Source organism: Coregonus lavaretus, assembly GCF_964263955.1.
Source record: "Coregonus lavaretus genome assembly, contig: HAP1_SCAFFOLD_296, whole genome shotgun sequence".
In the NCBI taxonomy this organism is placed as follows: Eukaryota; Metazoa; Chordata; class Actinopteri; order Salmoniformes; family Salmonidae; genus Coregonus; species Coregonus lavaretus.
This window is the reverse complement of record NW_028156611.1, coordinates 161,125-188,774: the sequence shown is the minus strand read 5'-3', so window position 1 is coordinate 188,774 and position 27,650 is coordinate 161,125. Positions and strand designations below refer to the sequence as shown.

General features: G+C 47.3%; 1 protein-coding gene across 3 annotated transcripts; it reads right to left on the bottom strand.

Moving 5' to 3' along the window:
- Window positions 1-272: 272 nt before the first annotated feature.
- On the bottom strand, window positions 273-27,650 carry LOC311126147 (putative E3 ubiquitin-protein ligase makorin-1; the record flags this gene model as incomplete). Of its 3 annotated transcripts, none has more annotated exons than XM_084200164.1 (6): window positions 27,085-27,650; window positions 26,512-26,646; window positions 11,865-12,094; window positions 5,336-5,565; window positions 1,547-1,761; window positions 273-387 (listed from the first exon to the last, which is right to left on the bottom strand). In XM_084200164.1, exons 2-6 carry the CDS (start codon window positions 26,637-26,639, stop codon window positions 273-275), a joined length of 918 nt encoding a protein of 305 aa, XP_084056290.1. In that variant the 5' UTR covers window positions 26,640-26,646; window positions 27,085-27,650. The 3 variants fall into 3 exon arrangements, with proteins under 3 accessions (XP_084056290.1, XP_084056289.1, XP_084056291.1); XM_084200163.1 differs by having other exon boundaries at window positions 27,571-27,644; XM_084200165.1 differs by lacking the exon at window positions 273-387 and having other exon boundaries at window positions 1,543-1,761; window positions 27,571-27,644.

Sequence of the window (27,650 nt, the reverse complement as noted above, 5' to 3'; positions counted from 1 at the left end):
CCCCATGCCACCAGTACATAGCTTACCCCATGCCATCAGTACATAGCTTACCCCATGCCATCAGCACATAGCTTACCCCATGCCACCAGCACATAGCTTACCCCATGCCACCAGTACATAGCTTACCCCATGCCATCAGTACATAGCTTACCCCATGCCATCAGTACATAGCTTACCCCATGCCATCAGTACATAGCTTACCCCATGCCATCAGTACATAGCTTACCCCATGCCATCAGTACATAGCTTACCCCATGCCACCAGTACATAGCTTACCCCATGCCATCCTTGTATTTCTGTATCAGTTTCTGCTTGTCTTCCTTGTCCTCCACCCAGTACTCACTGGGGATGACGAAGTTGGACGTGATCCGACACTCTGGACAGGACCTGGGAAGAGAGAGGTTTAGTTGGATAAGGTCAAAACAAGTGAAAAAAAACATAGCTTGTGTCTGACAGTAGGGACCATAGCTCGTCCGTCTCGGACACGCGAGGGGACTCGTCCGTCTCGGACACGCGAGGGGACTCGTCCGTCTCGGACACGCGAGGGGACTCGTCCGTCTCGGACACGCGAGGGGACTCGTCCGTCTCGGACACGCGAGGGGACTCGTCCGTCTCGGACACGCGAGGGGACTCGTCCGTCTCGGACACGCGAGGGGACTCGTCCGGCTCGGGCACGCGAGGGGGCTCGTCCGGCTCGGACACGCGAGGGGACTCGTCCGGCTCGGACACGCGAGGGGGCTCGTCCGGCTCGGACACGCGAGGGGGCTCGTCCGGCTCGGACACGCGAGGGGACTCGTCCGTCTCCGACACGCGAGGGGACTCGTCCGTCTCCGACACGCGAGGGGACTCGTCCGTCTCCGACACGCGAGGGGACTCGTCCGTCTCCGACACGCGAGGGGACTCGTCCGTCTCCGACACGCGAGGGGACTCGTCCGTCTCCGACACGCGAGGGGACTCGTCCGTCTCCGACACGCGAGGGGACACGTCCGTCTCCGACACGCGAGGGGACTCGTCCGTCTCCGACACGCGAGGGGACATTGCTTGTCTGTATCTGTCCCTGGTTTCAAAGAACCAAGAAGCCCCCCCTCACCACAACCCCGGTTAGACCTAAACTGTGTCCACTGCCTTAACTGACCTCTCACGTGTATCAGACACCAGTCATACGTAAAAGGCGCCCTCCATTCTGAGGGACTCCCAGCATCCCTCGTTTCATGATTTCTGTTCGTTTTCCTCAGAGCGCAGATACCGGCTCCCTACATGTCAAACTGACAGGTGTAAACTGTCCTTCACGTCAGCTGCTATAATCTTCCTCAATAAACTGTAGAAGTATATAGTCTCATCTTCCTCAATAAGCTGTAGTAGTATATAGTCTATCATCTTCCTCAATAAGCTGTAGTAGTATATAGTAGTCCAGTCTACATATTGCTGTATATCCTGCTTTGGTTTTCTGGTCTATATTTATTGTCATGTGTTCATAGTATTTTCTCCTACATGCTGCTAAATGAATTGGCCCCTCAGGATACTAAGGCCTACTCCAGTTCCTTACTTGATGATCTTGCTCTCGAACGTCTTGGCGCTCCTCCACTTGCGGATGCACTTGAGGCAGTAGCAGTGGCAGCAGTTGGACAGGATGCCGAATCGTCTCTCGCTGGGGTTGGCCTTCTCAAACACCACCTCCATGCACACACCGCACTGCATGTCCTTACTGCGCTGGATGGCAAACGAGATCTCCATGTCCTTCTCATGGGCCTCCATGCAAGCCTGAGGGGAATAATACAGGTGTAGCTAACCGCTATAATGCATTATGAAGCCTGAGGGGGAATAATACAGGTGTAGCTAACCGCTATAATGCATTATGAAGCCTGAGGGGAATAATACAGGTGTAGCTAACCGCTATAATGCATTATGAAGCCTGAGGGGAATAATACAGGTGTAGCTAACCGCTATAATGCATTATGAAGCCTGAGGGGGAATAATACAGGTGTAGCTAACCGCTATAATGCATTATGAAGCCTGAGGGGAATAATACAGGTGTAGCTAACCGCTATAATGCATTATGAAGCCTGAGGGGAATAATACAGGTGTAGCTAACCGCTATAATGCATTATGAAGCCTGAGGGGAATAATACAGGTGTAGCTAACCGCTATAATGCATTATGAAGCCTGAGGGGAATAATACAGGTGTAGCTAACCGCTATAATGCATTATGAAGCCTGAGGGGAATAATACAGGTGTAGCTAACCGCTATAATGCATTATGAAGCCTGAGGGGAATAATACAGGTGTAGCTAACCGCTATAATGCATTATGACGCCTGAGGGGAATAATACAGGTGTAGCTAACCGCTATAATGCATTATGAAGCCTGAGGGGAATAATACAGGTGTAGCTAACCGCTATAATGCATTATGAAGCCTGAGGGGAATAATACAGGTGTAGCTAACCGCTATAATGCATTATGAAGCCTGAGGGGAATAATACAGGTGTAGCTAACCGCTATAATGCATTATGAAGCCTGAGGGGAATAATACAGGTGTAGCTAACCGCTATAATGCATTATGAAGCCTGAGGGGAATAATACAGGTGTAGCTAACCGCTATAATGCATTATGAAGCCTGAGGGGAATAATACAGGTGTAGCTAACCGCTATAATGCATTATGACGCCTGAGGGGAATAATACAGGTGTAGCTAACCGCTATAATGCATTATGAAGCCTGAGGGGAATAATACAGGTGTAGCTAACCGCTATAATGCATTATGAAGCCTGAGGGGAATAATACAGGTGTAGCTAACCGCTATAATGCATTATGAAGCCTGAGGGGAATAATACAGGTGTAGCTAACCGCTATAATGCATTATGAAGCCTGAGGGGAATAATACAGGTGTAGCTAACCACTATAATGCATTATGAAGCCTGAGGGGAATAATACAGGTGTAGCTAACCACTATAATGCATTATGAAGCCTGAGGGGAATAATACAGGTGTAGCTAACCACTATAATGCATTATGAAGCCTGAGGGGAATAATACAGGTGTAGTTAACCATTATAATGCATTATGAAGCCTGAGGGGAAACCAAAACAAGTTAAGTTAACCACCAGAAACTTCCACATTTATGAACAACATCAGGAAACCGTCACAGGGCAGTTGACCATTTCCAATGACTTGATCATTGTTTTATGAAATAAGTGTCTCAATTCTGGAACACTGATACTTTGTATTGTATAAATCCAGTATATGACAGTAAAACAAGGAGACTGAGTACCACACACACCCTACTGATGTTAAATCAGACCGCTCCACCTGTGAGGTGTTAGGATGACCGTATCTTTGTTGGACCTTGGTGTGTTCTGATCGCTGGGCCTGTGTGTCGACAGGGCCATTACCTTGGCGTGTTCTGATCGCTGGGTGTGTGTGTGTGTCGACAGGGCCATTACCTTGGTGTGTTCTGATCGCTGGGCGTGTGTGTCGACAGGGCCATTACCTTGGTGTGTTCTGATCGCTGGGCGTGTGTGTCGACAGGGCCATTACCTTGGTGTGTTCTGATCGCTGGGCGTGTGTGTCGACAGGGCCATTACCTTGGTGTGTTCTGATCGCTGGGCCTGTGTGTCGACAGGGCCATTACCTTGGTGTGTTCTGATCGCTGGGCCTGTGTGTCGACAGGGCCATTACCTTGGTGTGTTCTGATCGCTGGGCGTGTGTGTCGACAGGGCCATTACCTTGGTGTGTTCTGATCGCTGGGCCTGTGTGTGTGTGTGTCGACAGGGCCATTACCTTGGCGTGTTCTGATCGCTGGGCGTGTGTGTCGACAGGGCCATTACCTTGGTGTGTTCTGATCGCTGGGCGTGTGTGTGTGTGTGTCGACAGGGCCATTACCTTGGTGTGTTCTGATCGCTGGGCCTGTGTGTCGACAGGGCCATTACCTTGGTGTGTTCTGATCGCTGGGCGTGTGTGTGTCGACAGGGCCATTACCTTGGTGTGTTCTGATCGCTGGGCGTGTGTGTGTGTGTCGACAGGGCCATTACCTTGGTGTGTTCTGATCGCTGGGCGTGTGTGTCGACAGGGCCATTACCTTGGTGTGTTCTGATCGCTGGGTGTGTGTGTGTGTGTCGACAGGGCCATTACCTTGGTGTGTTCTGATCGCTGGGCGTGTGTGTGTGTCGACAGGGCCATTACCTTGGTGTGTTCTGATCGCTGGGCGTGTGTGTGTGTCGACAGGGCCATTACCTTGGTGTGTTCTGATCGCTGGGCGCGTGTGTGTGTGTCGACAGGGCCATTACCTTGGTGTGTTCTGATCGCTGGGCGTGTGTGTCGACAGGGCCATTACCTTGGTGTGTTCTGATCGCTGGGCCTGTGTGTCGACAGGGCCATTACCTTGGTGTGTTCTGATCGCTGGGCGTGTGTCGACAGGGCCATTACCTTGGTGTGTTCTGATCGCTGGGCGTGTGTGTGTGTCGACAGGGCCATTACCTTGGTGTGTTCTGATCGCTGGGCGTGTGTGTGTGTCGACAGGGCCATTACCTTGGTGTGTTCTGATCGCTGGGCGTGTGTCGACAGGGCCATTACCTTGGCGTGTTCTGATCGCTGGGCGTGTGTGTGTGTGTCGACAGGGCCATTACCTTGGTGTGTTCTGATCGCTGGGCGTGTGTGTCGACAGGGCCATTACCTTGGTGTGTTCTGATCGCTGGGCGTGTGTGTCGACAGGGCCATTACCTTGGTGTGTTCTGATCGCTGGGCCTGTGTGTCGACAGGGCCATTACCTTGGTGTGTTCTGATCGCTGGGCGTGTGTGTCGACAGGGCCATTACCTTGGTGTGTTCTGATCGCTGGGCGTGTGTGTCGACAGGGCCATTACCTTGGTGTGTTCTGATCGCTGGGCGTGTGTGTGTGTCGACAGGGCCATTACCTTGGTGTGTTCTGATCGCTGGGCGTGTGTGTCGACAGGGCCATTACCTTGGTGTGTTCTGATCGCTGGGCCTGTGTGTGTGTGTGTCGACAGGGCCATTACCTTGGTGTGTTCTGATCGCTGGGCGTGTGTGTCGACAGGGCCATTACCTTGGTGTGTTCTGATCGCTGGGCGTGTGTGTCGACAGGGCCATTACCTTGGTGTGTTCTGATCGCTGGGCGTGTGTGTCGACAGGGCCATTACCTTGGTGTGTTCTGATCGCTGGGCCTGTGTGTCGACAGGGCCATTACCTTGGTGTGTTCTGATCGCTGGGTGTGTGTGTCGACAGGGCCATTACCTTGGTGTGTTCTGATCGCTGGGCGTGTGTGTCGACAGGGCCATTACCTTGGTGTGTTCTGATCGCTGGGCGTGTGTGTCGACAGGGCCATTACCTTGGTGTGTTCTGATCGCTGGGCATCGTTGGAGGGATGGAGCACCTGCAGGCCGCACATGTCACACACGTCACCATGGAGATAGGCACAGTTGAGTCCGTAGCGACACTCCCCCATGGCGGCGTAGGGGCACAGAGTCTTCCTCAACTCCTTATCGTCTACCGCTGGGTCTTTCTCTGGCGCCATCAGAGGACCCACCCCCACCCCCGGCCCCTCAGACTTCACTGGGTCTGATGGGGGGAGGGGAAAGAGAGGTGCGAGACAGGAGAAGAGAGAGGAGAGGTGGGAGAGAGGAGAGGTGAGAGAGAGAGAGAGAAGAGGTGGGAGAGAGAGAGAGAGAGAGAGAGAGAGAGAGAAGAGGTGGGAGAGAGGAGAGGTGAGAGAGAGAGAGAGGTGGGAGAGAGAGAGAGGTGGGAGAGAGAGAGAGGTGAGAGAGAGAGAGAGAGAGAGAGAGAGAGAGAGAGAGAGAGAGAGAGGTGAGGTGAGGTGAGGTGAGGTGAGGTGGGAGAGAGAGAGAGAGAGAGAGAGAGAGAGGTGAGATCCGGACACACACAGACACATGGAAACATTCAATGACTTGGCTCCTACAAATGTTGTCATTCATTTACCTCATTGGTCTGGTGGTCTATAAACCAACTTGTAAATAAAGATGCTAAAATGCCCCAAAAGGAAATCTCTCTCTGTCTCTCTTCTCCCTCACTGTCACTCACACACTCTCTCTTCCCCCTCACTGTCACTCACACTCTCTCTCTCTCCTCCCTCACTGTCACCCTACCCTACCCTACTCTACAAGACAAAGGCACCTGTTCAGTGAGAGACTGGATTGGGGAGCAGCCAAACAGAAAGGGGATGCTGTGTATTCCCAAATTGCACCCCATTTCCTATATAGTGCCCTACTTTTGACCAGTGCCCATACATGGGCCAAAAGTTCTGCACTATATTGGGGGGGGGGGGGGCATTTGGGCTGCAACCAGGGAGAGGAGCAGCTCTGTACTGGGCTACTCTGTGGTTGAGCAGCTCTGTACTGGGCTACTCTGTGGTTGAGCAGCTCTGTACTGGGCTACTCTGTGGTTGAACAGCTCTGTACGGGGCTACTCTGTGGTTGAGCAGCTCTGTACGGGGCTACTCTGTGGTTGAACAGCTCTGTACGGGGCTACTCTGTGGTTGAGCAGCTCTGTACGGGGCTACTCTGTGGTTGAGCAGCTCTGTACGGGGCTACTCTGTGGTTGAACAGCTCTGTACGGGGCTACTCTGTGGTTGAGCAGCTCTGTACTGGGCTACTCTGTGGTTGAGCAGCTCTGTACTGGCCTACTCTGTGGTTGAGCAGCTCTGTACGGGGCTACTCTGTGATTGAACAGCTCTGTACGGGGCTACTCTGTGGTTGAGCAGCTCTGTACGGGGCTACTCTGGTTGAGCAGCTCTGTACGGGGCTACTCTGTGGTTGAGCAGCTCTGTACTGGGCTACTCTGTGGTTGAGCAGCTCTGTGGTTGAGCAGCTCTGTACTGGGCTACTCTGTGGTTGAGCAGCTCTGTACTGGGCTACTCTGTGGTTGAGCAGCTCTGTACGGGGCTACTCTGTGGTTGAGCAGCTCTGTACGGGGCTACTCTGTGATTGAGCAGCTCTGTCCTGGGCTACTCTGTGGTAGAGCATCTCTGTACTGGGCTACTCTGTGGTTGAGCAGCTCTGTACTGGGCTACTCTGTGGTTGAGCAGCTCTGTACTGGGCTACTCTGTGGTTGAGCAGCTCTGTACTGGGCTACTCTGTGGTTGAGCAGCTCTGTGCTGGGCTACTCTGTGGTTGAGGTCACTGAGGATGCTAGATGAAAATGCTGTCTACTTGTAACAACCAGAGCATCTACAGGGGGACTCTGACCAGGGGATAGACAACGCTGTTAGGGCTCAGACACAGAATAATACAGGTTGATGGACAGCCAATGCGGCAGTCAACGTGGCAGTCAACGTGGCAGTCAACGTCTTTCAACATTCCACTAACTCCCATTCAGTAGCTGGCCACACCAGAAAAAAAACATTTAAACATTGGACATTATTTTATTTTGGACTTCACTGGGAGTATATCATCGAAAACGAGTTATTATTGGCAGATTTAATGAGCTTGTAGGAACTATAGCTGCTACATGAAGTGGCTGTGTCTTATTGACTTCGGTCACTTACAGTACATCATAGTCCACCCCATAGGGAGACAGAGGGGCAGACAGGAAGACCGCTACAGTACATCAAGTCCACCCTATAGGGAGACAGAGGGACAGACAGGAAGACCGCTACAGTACATCAAGTCCACCCCATAGGGAGACAGAGGGACAGACAGGAAGACCGCTACAGTACATCAAGTCCACCCTATAGGGAGACAGAGGGGCAGACAGAAAGACCGCTACATTCAAAATCATCCCCCAAAAAGATTTTCTTTCACACTGTGTCTGGCCACGTGGCAGAAGTTGGCAGCGACTGGCACTGTTGGCATATCAGTGGCTCTGGACACTCACTCACCCTAACCGCAAGCTAAGGATACCACCTGGCAGGCTGGCACAAACTCACCCTGTCCGCAGTTGGGCTAGCCTAAGGACACCATCTGAGTCCCAAATGGCACCCTATTCCCTATACACTAAGTGTACAAAAACATTAGGAACACCTGCTCTATCCATGATCAAAATTGCAATATATGTGCAATCAATATTCTTTGACACTCCATTAATACTAAACACTACACTATGGGACCTCCTCCAATGAGATGCGTTAGACTCCGTTCATTCACTCTCTACCTGCACAGAGGATGCTGACCAATCACAAGCGGGCTCTCACTCTCTGCATGGCATGCACATGTTGGCCAATCACAAGTGTTCCCGCTTAGAGCGCGCAGTTAGATGCTGGTCAGGACTGAAAAGGTGACCCTCCGTGTCTGTGAGGACTGAAAGGTGACCCTCCGTGTCTGTGAGGACTGAAAGGTGACCCTCCGTTTCTGTGAGGACTGAAAAGGTGACCCTCCGTGTCTGTGACGACTGAAAGGTGACCCTCCGTGTCTGTGAGGACTGAAAGGTGACCCTCCGTGTCTGTGAGGACTGAAAGGTGACCCTCCGTGTCTGTGAGGACTGCTAATAGTGTTAATGAGAACGTCTATTTGGTGCCAAAGAAGGGTGCATCTTTAGAGGTATGGCAGTATTTCAGCGCATCTTCAGAGGTATGGCAGTATTTCGGCACATCTTCAGAGGTATGGCAGTATTTCAACACATCTTCAGAGGTATGGCAGTATTTCAGCTCATCTTCAGAGGTATGGCAGTATTTCGGCTCATCTTCAGAGGTATGGCAGTATTTCAACACATCTTCAGAGGTATGGCAGTATTTCAGCACATCTTCAGAGGTATGGCAGTATTTCGGCTCATCTTCAGAGGTATGGCAGTATTTCAGCACATCTTCAGTGGTATGGCAGTATTTCAACACATCTTCAGAGGTATGGCAGTATTTCAGCACATCTTCAGAGGTATGGCAGTATTTCAGCACATCTTCAGAGGTATGGCAGTAGTTTCAGCGCATCTTCAGAGGTATGGCAGTATTTCAACACATCTCCAGAGGTATGGCAGTATTTCAGCGCATCTTCAGAGGTATGGCAGTATTTCAGCGCATCTTCAGTGGTATGGCAGTATTTCGGCACATCTTCAGAGGTATGGCAGTATTTCAGCGCATCTTCAGTGGTATGGCAGTATTTCAACACATCTTCAGAGGTATGGCAGTATTTCAGCGCATCTTCAGAGGTATGGCAGTATTTCAGCGCATCTTCAGTGGTATGGCAGTATTTCAGCGTATCTCCAGAGGTATGGCAGTATTTCGGCACATCTTCAGAGGTATGGCAGTATTTCAGCACATCTTCAGAGGTATGGCAGTATTTCAGCACATCTTCAGAGGTATGGCAGTATTTCAGCACATCTTCAGTGGTATGGCAGTATTTCAGCGCATCTTCAGAGGTATGGCAGTATTTCAGCTCATCTTCAGAGGTATGGCAGTATTTCAGCTCATCTTCAGAGGTATGGCAGTATTTCAGCACATCTTCAGTGGTATGGCAGTATTTCAGCACATCTTCAGTGGTATGGCAGTATTTCAACACATCTTCAGAGGTATGGCAGTATTTCGGCTACAGGTAAACCGATGTTAACCAAGTGTTGCGCAAAAAGTGCTTCAGTTGTGGCAACAACAAGAGGCAATACGACAAATGTATTCAATGATTTGAAGAAGAACCGTCCCTTACTTTACGGCGACTGCCTGGTGAAAACAAGCGACAGACCGCAGCCACAGCCCCTCGGCCACAGCCCCTCGGCCACAGCCCCTCGGCCACAGCCCCTCGGCCACAGCCCCTCGGCCACAGCCCCCCGGCCACAGCCCCCCGGCCACAGCCCCCCGGCCACAGCCCCCCGGCCACAGCCCCTCGGCCACAGCCCCTCGGCCACAGCCAGCCACCTACGTTAAAACAGGCATTGATTGCCGATGCGCTTTCAAGTGTAATGCCCTACAAAAAAAAACATCCCGCAGACACAGAAAATCACAGTCTATCACATAGCCAAAGACATGGTTCCTATTTACACTGTCAGCAAAGACGGCTTCAAGAAGATGACAAACAAGCTGGGTCAGGTGATACAACGTTCCATCTCGCACAGAGCCCATTTCTCCCAAGTCGCCATCCCAACATTAACAAAAAAAGTTGAAACAGAGCTCAAATATGATCAATATTGCCACAACAGACCTTTGGTCTAGGACAGGGTAGACAACCCTGGTCCTGGAATGATGCAGGAACTTCCTGGTTTTTAATTTAAAACGGACCTGGAAGACCAGGTGTGTTGGATTTAGGCAATCACTGAACTGATCAATTAGCTCAGAGGGTCAAGGCTGCGTTCAGTACATAAGAACATTCAACTGAACGGGAAACGGTGCTGTCGTTCAGTACAAACCGTTCCAACGACGTAGTAAACCTTCAAGTGAACTGAACGCACCCCCTGGCGTGGTGCCTAGTTGGTTCCCTACATTAGTTTGACAGTACACTTTATTGATGAGGAGTTTCAGCTGAAAGGTTGGTGCTCGCGAACCTCATACTTCCCCGGAGATCACAGGGAGACAACATGTCTCTGGGGTTGGGAGGAGCTTTAGTCTCCTGGGGACTGAATGATGAGCAGCCAGTGTGATAGGGTTGAGAGAAGCTTTAGTCTCCTGGGGACTGAATGATGAGCAGCCAGTGTGATAGGGTTGGGAGGAGCTTTAGTCTCCTGGGGACTGAATGATGAGCAGCCAGTGTGATGGGGTTGAGAGGAGCTTTAGTCTCCTGGGGACTGAATGATGAGCAGCCAGTGTGATAGGGTTGGGAGGAGCTTTAGTCTCCTGGGGACTGAATGATGAGCAGCCAGTGTGATAGGGTTGGGAGGAGCTTTAGTCTCCTGGGGACTGAATGATGAGCAGCCAGTGTGATAGGGTTGGGAGGAGCTTTAGTCTCCTGGGGACTGAATGATGAGCAGCCAGTGTGATAGGGTTGAGAGGAGCTTTAGTCTCCTGGGGACTGAATGATGAGCAGCCAGTGTGATAGGGTTGGGAGGAGCTTTAGTCTCCTGGGGACTGAATAAAGACAGCCAGTGTGATAGGGTTGGGAGGAGCTTTAGTCTCCTGGGGACTGAATGATGAGCAGCCAGTGTGATAGGGTTGGGAGGAGCTTTAGTCTCCTGGGGACTGAATGATGAGCAGCCAGTGTGATAGGGTTGAGAGGAGCTTTAGTCTCCTGGGGACTGAATGATGAGCAGCCAGTGTGATAGGGTTGAGAGGAGCTTTAGTCTCCTGGGGACTGAATGATGAGCAGCCAGTGTGATAGGGTTGAGAGGAGCTTTAGTCTCCTGGGGACTGAATGATGAGCAGCCAGTGTGATAGGGTTGGGAGGAGCTTTAGTCTCCTGGGGACTGAATGATGAGCAGCCAGTGTGATAGGGTTGGGAGGAGCTTTAGTCTCCTGGGGACTGAATGATGAGCAGCCAGTGTGATAGGGTTGAGAGGAGCTTTAGTCTCCTGGGGACTGAATGATGAGCAGCCAGTGTGATAGGGTTGGGAGGAGCTTTAGTCTCCTGGGGACTGAATGATGAGCAGCCAGTGTGATAGGGTTGGGAGGAGCTTTAGTCTCCTGGGGACTGAATGATGAGCAGCCAGTGTGATGGGGTTGGGAGGAGCTTTAGTCTCCTGGGGACTGAATGATGAGCAGCCAGTGTGATAGGGTTGGGAGGAGCTTTAGTCTCCTGGGGACTGAATGATGAGCAGCCAGTGTGATGGGGTTGGGAGGAGCTTTAGTCTCCTGGGGACTGAATGATGAGCAGCCAGTGTGATAATCAGGACGTGGTAAAGACCATCGCGTTGAATAACTGAACCAGACAAGATGCAATGTTTTGGACACAGGATGCACCTTGCTATCAGTACGTGTTATACGTTTTTTAAGGCACTTGTGTAATTATGTACAAGTAGGCTCAATCATAAGCTTCCTATACACACACACTCACCCCATCCCCAGTAGTAGGGCTGGCCTGGCACAAACTCTGCTGCCATAACCCAGTCACCTGCCCCTGATCCATGGGGGTTCTCTGGGCCATCTGCTGACTCACCAGCCCCTGGTCCACTGGGCAGAGGGGCTGGAGCGCTGGCACTGAGGGAGGAAGGGGTGAGGGGGGCGCAGGCAGAGGGCGGCAGCGTCGGCTTGGGCCCAGGCATGTCTTCTTTAGAGTGTTCAAACCTGGATGGAGGAAAGGAGAGAGGGCAGAGAGAGAGAGAGAGAGACAGAGAGAGAGAGAGACAGAGACCGAGACAGAGAGGGCAGAGAGAGAGAGGGCAGAGACAAAGACGGTTTATATACAATACCAGTCAAAGGTTTGGACAGACCTACTCATTCAAGGGTTTTTCTTTATTTTTACTATTTTCTAAAACCAAAAAAAGTGTTAAATCAAAATATATTTCATATTTGAGATTCTTCAAAGTAGCCACCCTCTGCCTTGAAGACAGCTTTGGCACTCTCTCAACCAGCTTCATGAGGTAGTCACCTGCAATGCATTTTACTTAACAGGTGTGCCTTCTTAACTTAATTTGTGGTATTTCTTTCCTCCTTAATGCGTTTGAGCCAATCAGTTGTGTTGTGACAAGGTAGGGGGGGTATACAGAAGAAAGACCAAGTCCCTATTATGGCAAGAACAGCTCGAATAAGCAACGAGAAATGACAGTCCATTACTTTCAGACACGAAAATGTCAAGAACTTTGAAAGTTTCTTCAAGTGCAGTCGCAAAAACCATCAAGTGCTATGATGAAACTGGCTCTCATGAGGACCGCCACAGGAAAGGAAGACCCAGAGTTACCTCTGCTGGAGAGGATAAGTTCATTAGTTACAGTGGGCGCCAAAATTACTGGTACCACTGACTGGCAATGCACAAACAATACTTAAAAAAATATAAAACAATATAATTATAGAGAAACTCAAAATACCAACATGTGAGAAATACTGTACTTTATTAAATGTTTCAATGGAACCAACCAAAATCATACAATTATTTAATACAAAATAAGTCACCAAAATCAAGGGTTTCATAATTATTGGCACTCCTCATTTAGTACTTAGTGCAACCACCTCTGGCAAGGATAACAGCATGGAGTCTTTTCCTGTAATGTTTAACAAGGTTAAGGAACACATTTGGGAGGGATTTTGGACCATTCCCTCTATGCAGATCCTTTCAAGATCCTTCACATTCTTGGGTTTGCTCTTATCAACTGCCCTCTTCAACTCAGCCCACAGATTTTGGATTGGATTTGAGGTCCGGCGACTGAGATGGCCATGGCAGAACATCGATTTTGTTGTCACAGAAACCATTTCTGTGTGGATCTTGAGGTATGTTTTGGGTCATTGTCTTGTTGGAAAGTCCAGCTATGGCCAAGTCCCAGCCTTCTGGCCGAGGCAACCAGATTGTCAGCCAAAATTGCCTGATACTTGTTGGAATTCATTACGCCATCAAATCTTAACCAGTGCCCCTGGACCTCTGGAATTAAAAACAGCCCCAGAACATCACTGGACCCACCACCATATTTCACCGTGGGTATGAGGTGCCTCTCCTTGCATGCCGATGCTGTATCTGACCAAAACGTTCAATTTTGGTCTCATCTGACCAGAGCACCTTCTTCCAGTCATAATTTAAATGACGTTTGGCAAACTCCAAGCGTTGTGTCTTGGGGTCAAGAAAGGGCTTTCTTCTAGCAACCCTTCCAAAAGAGCCTGTGGTTGTGGCGGCGTCCGATGGTGCTTTTTGAAACCTGGTGAACCCAAGACGCCACCAGGGCCTGCAATTCTTTCACAGTGATTCTTGGGGATTTTGTTGCTTCTCTCACCATCCTCCACCCTATCCTGGGCGGCAAAATGCATTTGCGTCCTCTACCCGTGAGGTTAACTGTTCCATATCTTAAAAAAATAAAAATAAAAGAAGAAAGTTATAATTGGTATATTCAATCGTTTGTGGATCTTCTTGTAGCCATGACCAGATTTATTAAGGTCTACAACCATCTGTCTCTTTTGAACTGCCAGTTCTTATGTTTTCTTCATGTGGAATTTAATTCCTGGTTTAATTTTGGTAGATGTTATTTACAATAAACTTTAAAAAAGGTGCCATTAATTGTGAAACCTTGATTTGGAGGACATTGATTTTTAATTAAATCAATAAATGATTTTTGTAGGTTCCATTGGAACATTAATATAGTACAGTATTTCTCACGTTGAGTTTCTCTAAAAAATAAACAATATAATTATAAAGTATTGGTTTGTGCATTGCCAGTCAGGTGTGCCAGTAATTTTGGAGCCCACTAACTGCACATCAGACTGCAGCCAAAATAAATGCTTCAGAGTTCAAGTAACAGACACATCTCAACATCAACTGCTCAGAGGAGACTGTGTGAATCAGGCCTTCATGGTTGAATTGCTGCAAAGAAACCACTACTAAAGGACACCAATAAGAAGAGACTTGCTTGGGCCAAGAAACATGAGCAATGGACATTAGACCGGTGGAAATCTGACCTTTGGTCTGATGTCTCCAAATGTGAGATTTTTGGTTCCAACCGCCGTGTCTTTGTGAGACGCGGTGTGGGTGAACGGATGATCTCCGCATGTGTGGTTCCCACCGTGAAGCACGGAGGTGGTGTGATGGTGCTTTGCACACCTCCAGGCTGTGTAAGGACTATTTGACCATAAACGAGAGTGATGGAGTGCTGCATCAGATGACCTGGCCTCCACAATCACCCGACCTCAACCCAATTGAGATGGTTTGGGATGAGTTGGACCGCAGAGTGAAGGAAAAGCAGCCAAGTGCTCAGCATATGTGGGAACTCCTTCAAGACGGTTGGAAAATCATTCCTCATGAAGCTGCTTGAGAGAATGACAAGAGTGTGAAAAGCTGTCATCAAGGCAAAGGGTGGCTATTTGAAGAATCTGAAATATATTTTGATTTGTTTATGTAGTAACTTTTTTGGTTACTACATGATTCCATGTGTGTTATTTTATAGTTTTGATGTCTTCACTATTATTCTACAATGTAGACAATAAATAAAAACCCTTGAATGAGTAGGTGTGTCCAAACTTTTGACTGGTACTGTAGGCTATCAAAATAGTCATGTCATCCACTCCTCAAGTTCTTTTCTTGCAGGGAACTGAACTCATCTTACATCCAACTTTTTATTTATTTATGACAACGCTTCACGGTTAGCTCCCTCAGAACCTCTGACTACTGCTATTCTATATACACCTGTGTGTAGACTACTACCACATTTACATTTAAGTCATTTAGCAGACGCTCTTATCCAGAGAGACTTACAGTAGTGAGTCATTTAGCAGACGCTCTTATCCAGAGAGACTTACAGTAGTGAGTCATTTAGCAGACGCTCTTATCCAGAGAGACGTACAGTAGTGAGTCATTTAGCAGACGCTCTTATCCAGAGAGACTTACAGTAGTGAGTCATTTAGCAGACGCTCTTATCCAGAGAGACTTACAGTAGTGAGTCATTTAGCAGACGCTCTTATCCAGAGAGACTTACAGTAGTGAGTCATTTAGCAGACACTCTTATCCAGAGAGACTTACAGTAGTGAGTCATTTAGCAGACACTCTTATCCAGAGAGACTTACAGTAGTGAGTCATTTAGCAGACGCTCTTATCCAGAGAGACTTACAGTAGTGAGTCATTTAGCAGACGCTCTTATCCAGAGAGACTTACAGTAGTGAGTCATTTAGCAGACGCTCTTATCCAGAGAGACTTACAGTAGTGAGTCATTTAGCAGACACTCTTATCCAGAGAGACTTACAGTAGTGAGTCATTTAGCAGACACTCTTATCCAGAGAGACTTACAGTAGTGAGTCATTTAGCAGACGCTCTTATCCAGAGAGACTTACAGTAGTGAGTCATTTAGCAGACGCTCTTATCCAGAGAGACTTACAGTAGTGAGTCATTTAGCAGACGCTCTTATCCAGAGAGACTTACAGTAGTGAGTCATTTAGCAGACGCTCTTATCCAGAGAGACTTACAGTAGTGAGTCATTTAGCAGACGCTCTTATCCAGAGAGACTTACAGTAGTGAGTCATTTAGCAGACACTCTTATCCAGAGAGACTTACAATAGCAGACATACAGTTGAGGTCGGAAGTTTACATAGACCTTAGCCAAATACATTTAAACTCAGTTTTTCACAATTCCTGACATTTAATCCTAGTAAAAATTCCCTGTGTCTTAGGTCAGTTAGGATCACCACTTTATTTTTAAGAATGTGAAACGTCATAATAATTGTAGATAGAATGATTTATTTAAGCTCTGGACTGGGTCTAGGTTTAGACTACAGCTGAATAACTCTGGACTGGGTCTGGGTTTAGACTACAGCTGAATACCTCTGGAATGGGTCTAGGTTTAGACTACAGCTGAATACCTCTGGACTGGGTCTGGGTTTAGACTACAGCTGAATACCTCTGGACTGGGTCTAGGTTTAGACTACAGCTGAATACCTCTGGACTGGGTCTAGGTTTCTACTAGTCTACTTAGAGACCCAGAGAGACCACCTCTACTAGCCACCCTGGCCTTAGAGACCACCTCTACTAGCCACCCTGGCCTTAGAGACCACCTCTACTAGCCACCCTGGCCTTAGAGACCACCTCTACTAGCCACCCTGGCCTTAGAGACCCAGAGAGACCACCTCTACTAGCCACCCTGGCCTTAGAGACCCAGACAGACCACCTCTACTACTACTACTACTACTACTAACCTGTGTGGCCTTAGAGACAGGAGAGGGGAGGGAGGGAGAGGCAGGGGGAGGAAGAGGGGAGGGAGAGACAGGGGGAGGGAGATGAGGGGAGGGAGAGAGAGGCAGGAGGAGGAAGAGGGGAGGGAGAGACAGGGGGAGGGAGATGGAGGTATGCATAAATGAATGACTGAAGAGCCGTGGAAACACTGCTGCAGAATGGAGGGACGAACCAACAGGGGGGAGGAGGGCAGTCAGAAAGAGAACAGCAGAGAGAGAGAGAGACACGGTTATGCAATTGCCATGAACGCTGCAGTGCTCTCCATCTGGCCTGGGGCTGCAGAAAGACAGACTGCATCCCAAATGGAACCCCATTCCCTTCATAGAGCACTACTTTAGATCAGACCTATGGGCCCTGGTCAAAAGTAGTGCACTATATAGGGAGCCAATTGGGACCCAGAGAGAGAACTCCACAACAGCTCCACGACCCAGTAGTTCATCTACAATAAAGTCCCCACAGAGGTGCCTATTCTCTGGCTGCCCCTCCTCTCCTCACTCCTCCTCCACTCCTCCTCCTCTCCTCCTCCTCCTCCCCTCCTCCTCCACCCCTCCTCACTCCTCCTCCACCCCTACTCTTCCCCTCCTCCTCCTCCTCTTCACCCCCACCCCATCCCCTCCTCCACTACTCCTCCAGCTCCCTATGGTATAATGAGGGCTGATGCATCTCCGTCATATGGACTGACGGACTGAGGAATGTTCCTTCACAAACCAACAGCACAATGCTACACCAGGTTTAAGCTATCTCAGTGGGTAGGCTAGTAGTCATGGAAATGCTGAATATGGATTCAGTATGTAAAAGTAACAGTTATTACCATATCCATCCAGACAGCTAACAACATACATTCCCTTTAGGGCTAGTTACGCAACAACAACAGCACAATACTACCCAGGTTCAGGTCTAAGCTGTACTCCTGAGTGGCGCAGTGGTCTAAGGCACTGCATCGCAGTGCTAACTGTGCCACTAGAGATCCTGGTTCGAATCCAGGCTCTGTCGCAGCCGGCCGCGACCGGGAGACTCATGGGCGGCGCACAATTGGCCCAGGGTAGGGGAGGGAATGGCCGGCAGGGATGTAGCTCAGTCGATAGAGCATGGCGTTTGCAACGGCAGGGTTGTGGGTTTGATTCCCACAGGGGGCCAGTATAAAATAAATAAATAGATGTATTCACTAACTGTAAGTCGCTCTGGATAGGAGCGTCTGCTAAATGACTAAAATGTAAATGTAAGCCATCTCATTGGGTAGGCTAGTAGTCAGATGCTCAGTCAGCAGCCTATGGATGGACTATGCAAATCTTTGTTATTACCATATATCCAGGCTAGACGGCTAACAAAAGCAACGGAGTGCATCCCAAATAGCACCCCTATCCCCCCGATATAGTGCACTACTTTTGATCAGTTCACTAAAAACAGGGGGCGAAAAAAGGGTGCCGTTTTGGGACGCAGCCATTCCCTAACAGACAGTTGACCTGGGAGTAGCTAGCAGCTGTAACTATGGGATGGTAACTATGGGGATGCTGCTAAAAGCAGACTAATAGGGGAGGCGCTGTCTGAATGAACCGGCTGAACTCACGTCTGGTTCAAGACTCAAAATGAGAAGTCTACAAAAACGACTGTGAATCAGAATGAGTTCAGTGAGATTTCTTAAGATGTGACGTAGGCCGTCTCCCACTCTGACAGGACAGCCTGCATTGTGGCTCCTGGATATCAATGATTTAGCCTATTTGTTTAAAAAACACAAATAGTGGTCAATTTAATGTTCACTACTACCTGTAGCCTATATAGGGCTCCCGAGTGGCGCAGCGGTCTAAGGCACTGCATCTCAGTGCTAGAGGCGTCACTACAGACCGAGTGGCGCAGCGGTCTAAGGCACTGCATCTCAGTGCTTGAGGCGTCACTACAGACCCCCTGGTTCGATTCCAGGCTGTATCACAACCGGCCGTGATTGGGAGTCCCATAGGGCGGCGCACAATTGGCCCAGCGTCGTCCGGGTTTGGCCGGTGTAGGCTGTCATTGTAAATAAGAATCTGTTCTTAACTGACTTGCCTAGTTAAATAAAGGTTAAATTAAAAAAGTAAAAAAATGATCCTCATTGCCACGTCCCTCAGCGCCACGTCAGGGTGACCCACTCTTTCTCTTCTCATAACAAAGTGGCACATTTCAGTTTCAATCCCATTTTCCCAGCCTGTCATTTACCAAAAAAAAATACGAACAACACCACGAACGGCCTTGCTTGGGCAAACATTGATAGGAGTAACAACATCACAGCATGAATTTGGGGTTTTCATGAGCTGTAAGCCGTAATCATCAAGATTAAAACAAATACAGCCTTGAACTAGTTCACCTTTTTGTGTAATTAATCCACGATATGAGTTTCACTTTGTCAATTGAATTATTGAAATTACATAACTTTTCCACAATATTCTAAATGTATTGAGCTGCACCTGTAGATGAAGCCTGAGCTGGAATGTGAAGCTAACTGAAGCTGGTTAGCTTCAGGGTTTTCTAAGTAGATCTAGATTTCTTCATAGGATACCCCTCAGGTGGGCGATAGATCATGTTAAGCTTGAGTGGACAAGTGACAGAGACTGCATGGAATTCAAATGAGAAGATTGACAGGAGAACAGGAAATCATCTCTTAGGAGAAATGAGAAGCCCTGTGCCACCACCGCGACGACCCGATGCCCTCAGGACTACGAGAGAACATAGATGAGGAGCGAGGAACTGGGGTAATCCATGTCTCCATCAGGGCAATATGGGCTGATATGACAGCAGACGATGGATCATTGCTAGGGCCCTTAAAATGACCACTAGTCTGGTCGATGGCTGGTACGGGCGTTAGCCTGGTCGATGGCTGGTACGGGCGTTAGCCTGGTCGATGGCTGGTACGGGCGTTAGCCTGGTCGATGGCTGGTACGGGCGTTAGCCTGGTCGATGGCTGGTACGGGCGTTAGCCTGGTCGATGGCTGGTACGGGCGTTAGCCTGGTCGATGGCTGGTACGGGCGTTAGCCTGGTCGATGGCTGGTACGGGCGTTAGCCTGGTCGATGGCTGGTACGGGCGTTAGCCTGGTCGATGGCTGGTACGGGCGTGTGCGTGCATGTAAGCAACGTGAAAAGCATGTAGACATTAGGAAACCGCTGTGTCGTTTCGTGGCATTGCTTTCTCAGGTGTCAGATGATTCCCTGGAAGAGCATTCCACTACACAGCCTGCTAACTCTTATCAGAAGCAACTCTGACTAATCAGTCACCGACTGCACTAAACATACTGTATCCTACTCCTGGTGCTGTCTCCGTGTGAGTCAATACTAAACATACTGTATCCTACTCCTGGTGCCGTCTCCGTGTGAGTCAATACTAAACATACTGTATCCTACTCCTGGTGCCGTCTCCGTGTGAGTCAATACTAAACATACTGTATCCTACTCGTGGTGCCGTCTCCGTGTGAGTCAATACTAAACATACTGTATCCTACTCCTGGTGCTGTCTCTATTAGTCAATACTAAACATACTGTCTCCTACTCCTGGTGCTGTCTCTATTAGTCAATACTAAACATACTGTATCCTACTCCTGGTGCTGTCTCTGTTAGTCAATACTAAACATACTGTATCCTACTCCTGGTGCTGTCTCTATTAGTCAATACTAAACATACTGTCTCCTACTCCTGGTGCTGTCTCTATTAGTCAATACTAAACATACTGCATCCTACTCCTGGTGCCGTCTCCGTGTGAGTCAATACTAAACATACTGTATCCTACTCCTGGTGCCGTCTCTGTGTGAGTCAATACTAAACATCCTGTATCCTACTCCTGGTGCCGTCTCTGTGTGAGTCAATACTAAACATACTGTATCCTACTCCTGGTGCCGTCTCCGTGTGAGTCAATACTAAACATACTGTATCCTACTCCTGGTGCCGTCTCCGTGTGAGTCAATACTAAACATACTGTATCCTACTCCTGGTGCCGTCTCCGTGTGAGTCAATACTAAACATACTGTATCCTACTCCTGGTGCCGTCTCCGTGTGAGTCAATACTAAACATCCTGTATCCTACTCCTGGTGCCGTCTCTGTGTGAGTCAATACTAAACATACTGTATCCTACTCCTGGTGCCGTCTCCGTGTGAGTCAATACTAAACATACTGTATCCTACTCCTGGTGCCGTCTCCGTGTGAGTCAATACTAAACATACTGTCTCCTACTCCTGGTGCCGTCTCCGTGTGAGTCAATACTAAACATCCTGTATCCTACTCCTGGTGCCGTCTCCGTGTGAGTCAATACTAAACATACTGTATCCTACTCCTGGTGCCGTCTGTGTGAGTCAATACTAAACATCCTGCATCCTACTCCTGGTGCCGTCTCCGTGCGAGTCAATACTAAACATACTGTATCCTACTCCTGGTGCCGTCTCCGTGTGAGTCAATACTAAACATACTGTATCCTACTCCTGGTGCCGTCTGTGTGAGTCAATACTAAACATCCTGCATCCTATTCCTGGTGCCGTCTCCGTGTGAGTCAATACTAAACATACTGTATCCTGCTCCTGGTGCCGTCTCCGTGTGAGTCAATACTAAACATACTGCATCCTACTCCTGGTGCTGTCTCCGTGTGAGTCAATACTAAACATACTGCATCCTACTCCTGGTGCCGTCTCCGTGTGAGTCAATACTAAACATACTGTATCCTACTCCTGGTGCCGTCTCCGTGTGAGTCAATACTAAACATACTGTATCCTACGCATGCAGAATGTAATACGAATGGTCTTCATCATTCTTGGCCTCCGACCGTAAGGCTACAGAGGGTAGTGCGTACGGCCCAGTACATCACTGGGGGCCGAGCTCCCTGCCATCCAGGACCTCTATACCAGGCGGTGTCAGAGGAAGCGCTATAAATTGTCAAAGACTTCAGCCACACCAAAGGGGTACCGACGCACCAGGTCTGGAAACAGGACCCTGAACAGCTTCTACCCCCCCCAAGCCATAAGACTGATAAATAGTTAGTTGAAGATGCACTATGCAGACATCGCTCCGCTATTTCCTGGTTACAAAAATGATAATATTTCACCTACTTTCAGTATGTGACAGAACAAGCCAGTGTAGTGGAGAGAACCACTGTACCATCTAAACCGCTGGGAAATATATTTTCCACAACCAAAAATATGATATTGTACAAAACTGAAAGTAAAACAAAAAGCAAAAATGAAATTTAAGAACGGGAAGCATAGAAATAGCTCACATAGAACAGATCTACTACTTTAAAACTTGCTTTCAATGGGAATGACAGATCTATAAACACATTTCTATGTGAAGTTGGTCGGGTCGCCCCAAAAAAGTTACATATTGCAGCTTTAAATAGTTCACCAAATAGCTACTCGGACGATTTGCATTGACCCTTTTTGCTCTCACTTTCATTTATTTTTTCCTTTCTCAAATATGCTGCTGCTACCGTTTATTATCTATCCTGTTGCCTAGTCACTTTATCCCTACCTATATGTACATATCTACCTCAATTACCTCGTAGCCCTGCACATCGACTCGGTACGGTTACCCCTGTGTATATAGCCAAGTTATCGTTCCTTATTGCGTATTTATAATTTTACGGGTTGTATTTTTAGTCCTCTATTTTTCTTTCTCTCTGCATCGTTGGGAAGGTTTTAGATAATGTACGTTTCATGAATATACATTCAAAACAAAGAACACCACCACAAATAGCGTTCCCATTTATTGAGTAGGGAGACAAACAGCAAAAGGTGTGTCAGGCAGTATTTAAAGTATCTAAATATAGTGGAACCTAACGGTCAACGTCTAGAGAGAGAAGTGGCGTGTTGGGGCACAGTCTCACAATGTTGCAGTCCCAGAAATGAGAGCTTTTACTATCTATGCCGAAAGCCCGGGCCTCTGATTGAAACAGTAGCACTGTCAACACATGCTTCAGTATTACCCCCCCCCACCCTCTCTGTAGGAGCATTCACGTGCCCAGGCCCTAATGGTGTATCGAAAGGATCCCGCCCTGGTCACCAACGTAACTGACTGATGTAGAGAGAGACACAAGTGCCTCAGCAGAATGAAATCTAAAGCTTGTGTGGCGCTGAGACCAGAACTCTACCGTCTACGGGGAAAAAAAGGGCTCTGGACAGGGGACAATAGAATTCTCCCCACTACATGTTACAATAGGAAAAAAGATCTGTCACCTGTTAAACTGATTCTACATTTAATTTAAATCTTCGACATGCTCAAACAAGCACGTGTATCTGTAGTTGGTGCTCTTCAACTCTAAAATGCACTAGACCGCGTAAGACAAAAACCCACGAAGAGAAGACAACAGTCCAATGCACACGTGACCCCCCCCAATGTCTGAATAGGGACGGCAGGGCTAGCTCAAAACTGCAGTAGGATGGATTCTCCTCACAGTGAGTGAAATCAGCCCATGCTTGGTGAATAGCACTTGGTTGATCTCTGGGAGCAGGACACAGGAGAGCTGAATAGATCACATGAGACAAAAAAGTGAGAGAGACATTCATGAATAAAATCAAATATCGCCACCGCAAAAGGAATTTAGTTTGTGAGCTAGAAAACGGACATCATGACAGTCTGAGGCAGGGTAGTTTGTCAGACGGAGATCTCTCGAGCGGTCACCATCGGTCTACTACATTAGGTTACGGATAACGTGATTGGCAGACATAAATCAGCAGAGATAGTACCATGGATACTACACGAGTTTTGATTGGATATCAGTATAGTCCTCTGCGGCGATTGCCTGTCCAGCTAGCGAACTTCAGTATTTTGAAATAATTAGCAAGAATTGACATTGCCAACAAAAACAGAAATGTGTTCAGAATAAAGAAATATACACAACATGTAAAAACCAGCTCCTCCCTCCACATTAGTGTTGAGCGGTTAACCGACATTACGTTTTTTTTTTTTTTGTTCCTTTTTAAAAAATCTGTTATTAAAAAAACGAATTGACCGACGTTGGTTCAGTTACTTGAATTCCATTTAGTTGGGGGTTTTGTGAGCCCAACATGCCATTTCTCTAGAGAGAAATCAAATCTTTCACGAGAGAAATCTGAGAAATTAAGTTGGGAACAATGTGGGATGCTGGGGCTGATGGGAATTGTAGTTTTAATTAAGCCAATATTCAACCGAGTTCAGCGAAGAAACGTGGTAATTAACAACAATGACCATAATTCATTGCGCCAGTTGTATTCCACCTCAGAGACTGATCAGAGAGGAAGAGGCGAAGATAGAGGTTTTACTCTCGCCAAAATAAGCACAATGACTTTCTATGGGCTTATTTTGGACCTAAGCTTGTCACCTGCCTTTGGGACAATGACTGCCATTGTTAGGGCGGAGACATGAGCATCTCATTATATACAGATCTCTGGACTGATACACTTTAACGCATGCTACGTTGGGTTAGATACACACAGACCACATGATAGAGGAGTGTACACAATGACGAGAGGGACAGAGACCGGTTGTGAAAGTATACCTCATCTACAGTGGCTTGCGAAAGTAAATGGCATTTTTCCTATTTTGTTGCTTTACAACCTGGAATTAAAATTGATTTTTTGGGGGGTTTGTATCATTTGATTTACGCAACATGCCTACCACTTTGAAGATGCAAAAAAAGTTTTTGGGGTGAAACAAACAAGAAATAAGACAAAAAAAACTGAAAAACTTGAGCATGCATAACTATTCACCCCCTCCCAAAGTCAATACTTTTAGAGCCACCTTTTGCAGCAATTACAGCTGCAAGTCTCTTGGGGTATGTCTCTATAAGCTTGGCACATCTAGCCACTGGGATTTTTACCAATTCTTCAAGGCAAAACTGCTCCAGCTCCTTCAAGTTGGATGGGTTCCGCTGGTGTACATCAATCTTTAAGTCATACCACAGATTCTCAATTGGATTGAGGTCTGGGCTTTGACTAGGCCATTCCAAGACATTTAAATGTTTCCCCTTAAACCACTCGAGTGTTGCTTTAGCAGTATGCTTAGGGTCATTGTCCTGCTGGAAGGTGAACCTCCGTCCCAGTCTCAAATCTCTGGAAGACTGAAACAGGTTTCCCTTAAGAATTTCCCTTTATTTAGCGCCATCCATCATTCCTTCAATTCTGACCAGTTTCCCAGTCCCTGGCGATGAAAAACATCCCCACAGCATGATGCTGCCATCACGCTACACTGTGGGGATGGTGTTCTCGGGGTAATGAGAGGTGTTGGGTTTGCGCCAGACATAGCGTTTTCCTTGATGGCCAAAAAGCTCAATTTTAGTCTCATCTGACCAGAATACCTTCTTCCATATGTTTGGGGAGTCTCCCACATGCCTTTTGGCGAACACCAAACGTGTTTGCTTATATTTTTCTTTAAGCAATGGCTTTTTTTCTGGCCACTTCCGTAAAGTCCAGCTCTGTGGAGTGTACGGCTTAAAGTAGTCCTATGGACAGATACTCTAATCTCCGCTGTGGAGCTTTGCAGCTCCTCCAGGGTTATCTTTGATTAATCCCCTCCTTGCCTGGTCTGTGAGTTTTGGTGGGCGGCCCTCTCTTGGCAGGTTTGTTGTGGTGCCATATTCATTCAATTTTTTAATAATGGATTTAATGGTGCTCCGTGGGATGTTCAAAGTTTCAGATATTTTTTTTATAACCCAACCCTGATCTGTACTTCTCCACAACTTTGTCCCTGACCTGTTTGGAGAGCTCCTTGGTCTTCATGGTGCCCCTCGCTTGGTGGTGCCCCTTGCTTAGTGGTGTTGCAGACTCTGCGGCCTTTCAGAACAGGTGTATATATACACTGAGATCATGTGATACTTAGATTGCACACAGGTGGACTTTATCTAACTAATTATGTGACTTCTGAAGGTAATTGGTTGCACCAGATCTTATTTAGGGGCTTCATAGCAAAGGGGGTGAATACATACGCACGCACCACTTTTCCATAATTTTTTTTGTATAATTTTTTTTAACAAGTAATTTTTTTCATTTCACTTCAGCAATTTGGACTATTTTGTGTATGTCCATTACATGAAATCCAAATAAAAATCCATTTAAATGACAGGTTGTAATGCAACAAAATAGGAAAAAACGCCAAGGGGGATGAATACTTTTGCAAGGCACTGTAACGCCCTGTACATGAAGAACTAGTAAAATGATTGTCACAGCTCTGCAGCATACTTAGGCAGGCTAGCTAAATAGGATGACTTAAGACAGTACAGATAGGACATAAAGTTAGATGGCCTGGCTGGCTGACTGCTACAGCCTGAGCAGAGACGAGATGTAGCTCAGCTGGTAGAGCACGGCGCTTGTAACGCCAGGGTAGTGGGTTCGATCCCCGGGACCACCCATACACAAAACATTTTTAAATGTATGCACGCATGACTGTAAGTCGCTTTGGATAAAAGTGTCTGCTAAATGGCATATTATTATTATATTATTATTATATTATGATTAGGCTACTTTAAGGAATTAACAATAATAAGTCATCAAATAAAACTAAGTAATATACACAACTGAAATATTTTAAAAAATTCATAGTAATTTCCTATTGATGTCTACCCAATGTGGAACTTAGAGACAATGGAAGATTTTAAATGTTTTGGCAATTGAATGTTCACTATTTTTAGCTTTGGAATTTCCATTAAAAAGATCTATAATCATTGTAACGCCATTATTTCATAATGAATTTCATGTCAAAAATACATCAAAACCGAAAACAGTGATTATTTGTTTTATAGGTGATCTGATCTCAAAAAGCACTAATCGCTCAGCACTACTTGGCAGAGATGTATCACCTCGAAAACTAAAGCAGATAGCGTGCTATGGCCCACCACATATTATTACACTTTAAATATGCTTTACCTGCACCGGTCTCCGAACACACAGTTTCCTTTCTGAAAGAACTTGCAAATCATAGCTGCTGCTGGTGTGCTGCTGTTAAGATCATGGGAATATCGACAGTTGGTGCCTTCTTTGCAAAGCCCATGCATGAAATACCTGCGAATAACCAAAAGACAAAAGTCACACAGATGATTGAAATCTGCTCTGTTGAAATACCTGCGGACGGAAAGACAAAATGAAATGTCTCATAAAAATGATTTCACATCGATTACAGAGGTGTTCAAACTGAATTTAGCTTTTGAACCAAACATCGATGCTCGTTGTAAAACGTTACTGTGGCAATATGACAGAGGCTATCAACAATTCCTCCTGTTATCAAAATGTAATTTATCACCTGCTGAAAATAAGGACATTGATGAGAAATATCGCACGAACTTTGACTCAATTTTCCGTTGGTTCCAACTAATATCCATCGGAATTCAAAGACCAGCTCGTCAAAAAGTAGCAAGATATTCAAAACTGCCATTGACGTTAATGAACAATTTCAGAGGGTAGTTTAACTAGCTAACATTTTCTAACAAGGTAAATACTCACTGGTTTCTATAACTCTAGTTAGTTAACATTTAGCTGGTTGTCTCTACCGCATTTCAGCTTTGGTCGTGGAATGAAAGCTCTGCGGAAATGTCCAACCATCATACAACACCCGGAATCATTTCAGTGTTTGGTCGATGAAGACAAACACCCAACCATTTTATGATTTTAATGATATGAATTCAGGGTCTGTTTGCCGCTGGTTTTCCACGCGTTTTGCCTTTCGTGTTGCCATTGCGGATGTTACTGCCGTCTTTACTTAGAAGCGTCTGGGGAAATAGCTCTAGCTAATGGTTGAACTGCAAGACGAACCAGTTTTACCATCGTCTGGCTGGATCACAACAAAACACAGCTGGGCTCACTACTGGAGCACAAAAGACGGCGCTGTATATCGCTTACAAACGGCCAAAACCGCCCGGGTGTTTTGCTAACAAACCGTGGACAACATCGAAATAGCTGTGCTAAATTGATTCCCGGGTCTTGTCCTACCTGCAGGTAACGTGTTTGGTCCAGCCTCCTGTTATTGCTGGAGCCGCTGTTGCTGCTGCCGCCTCCGCCATTGCTGTTAT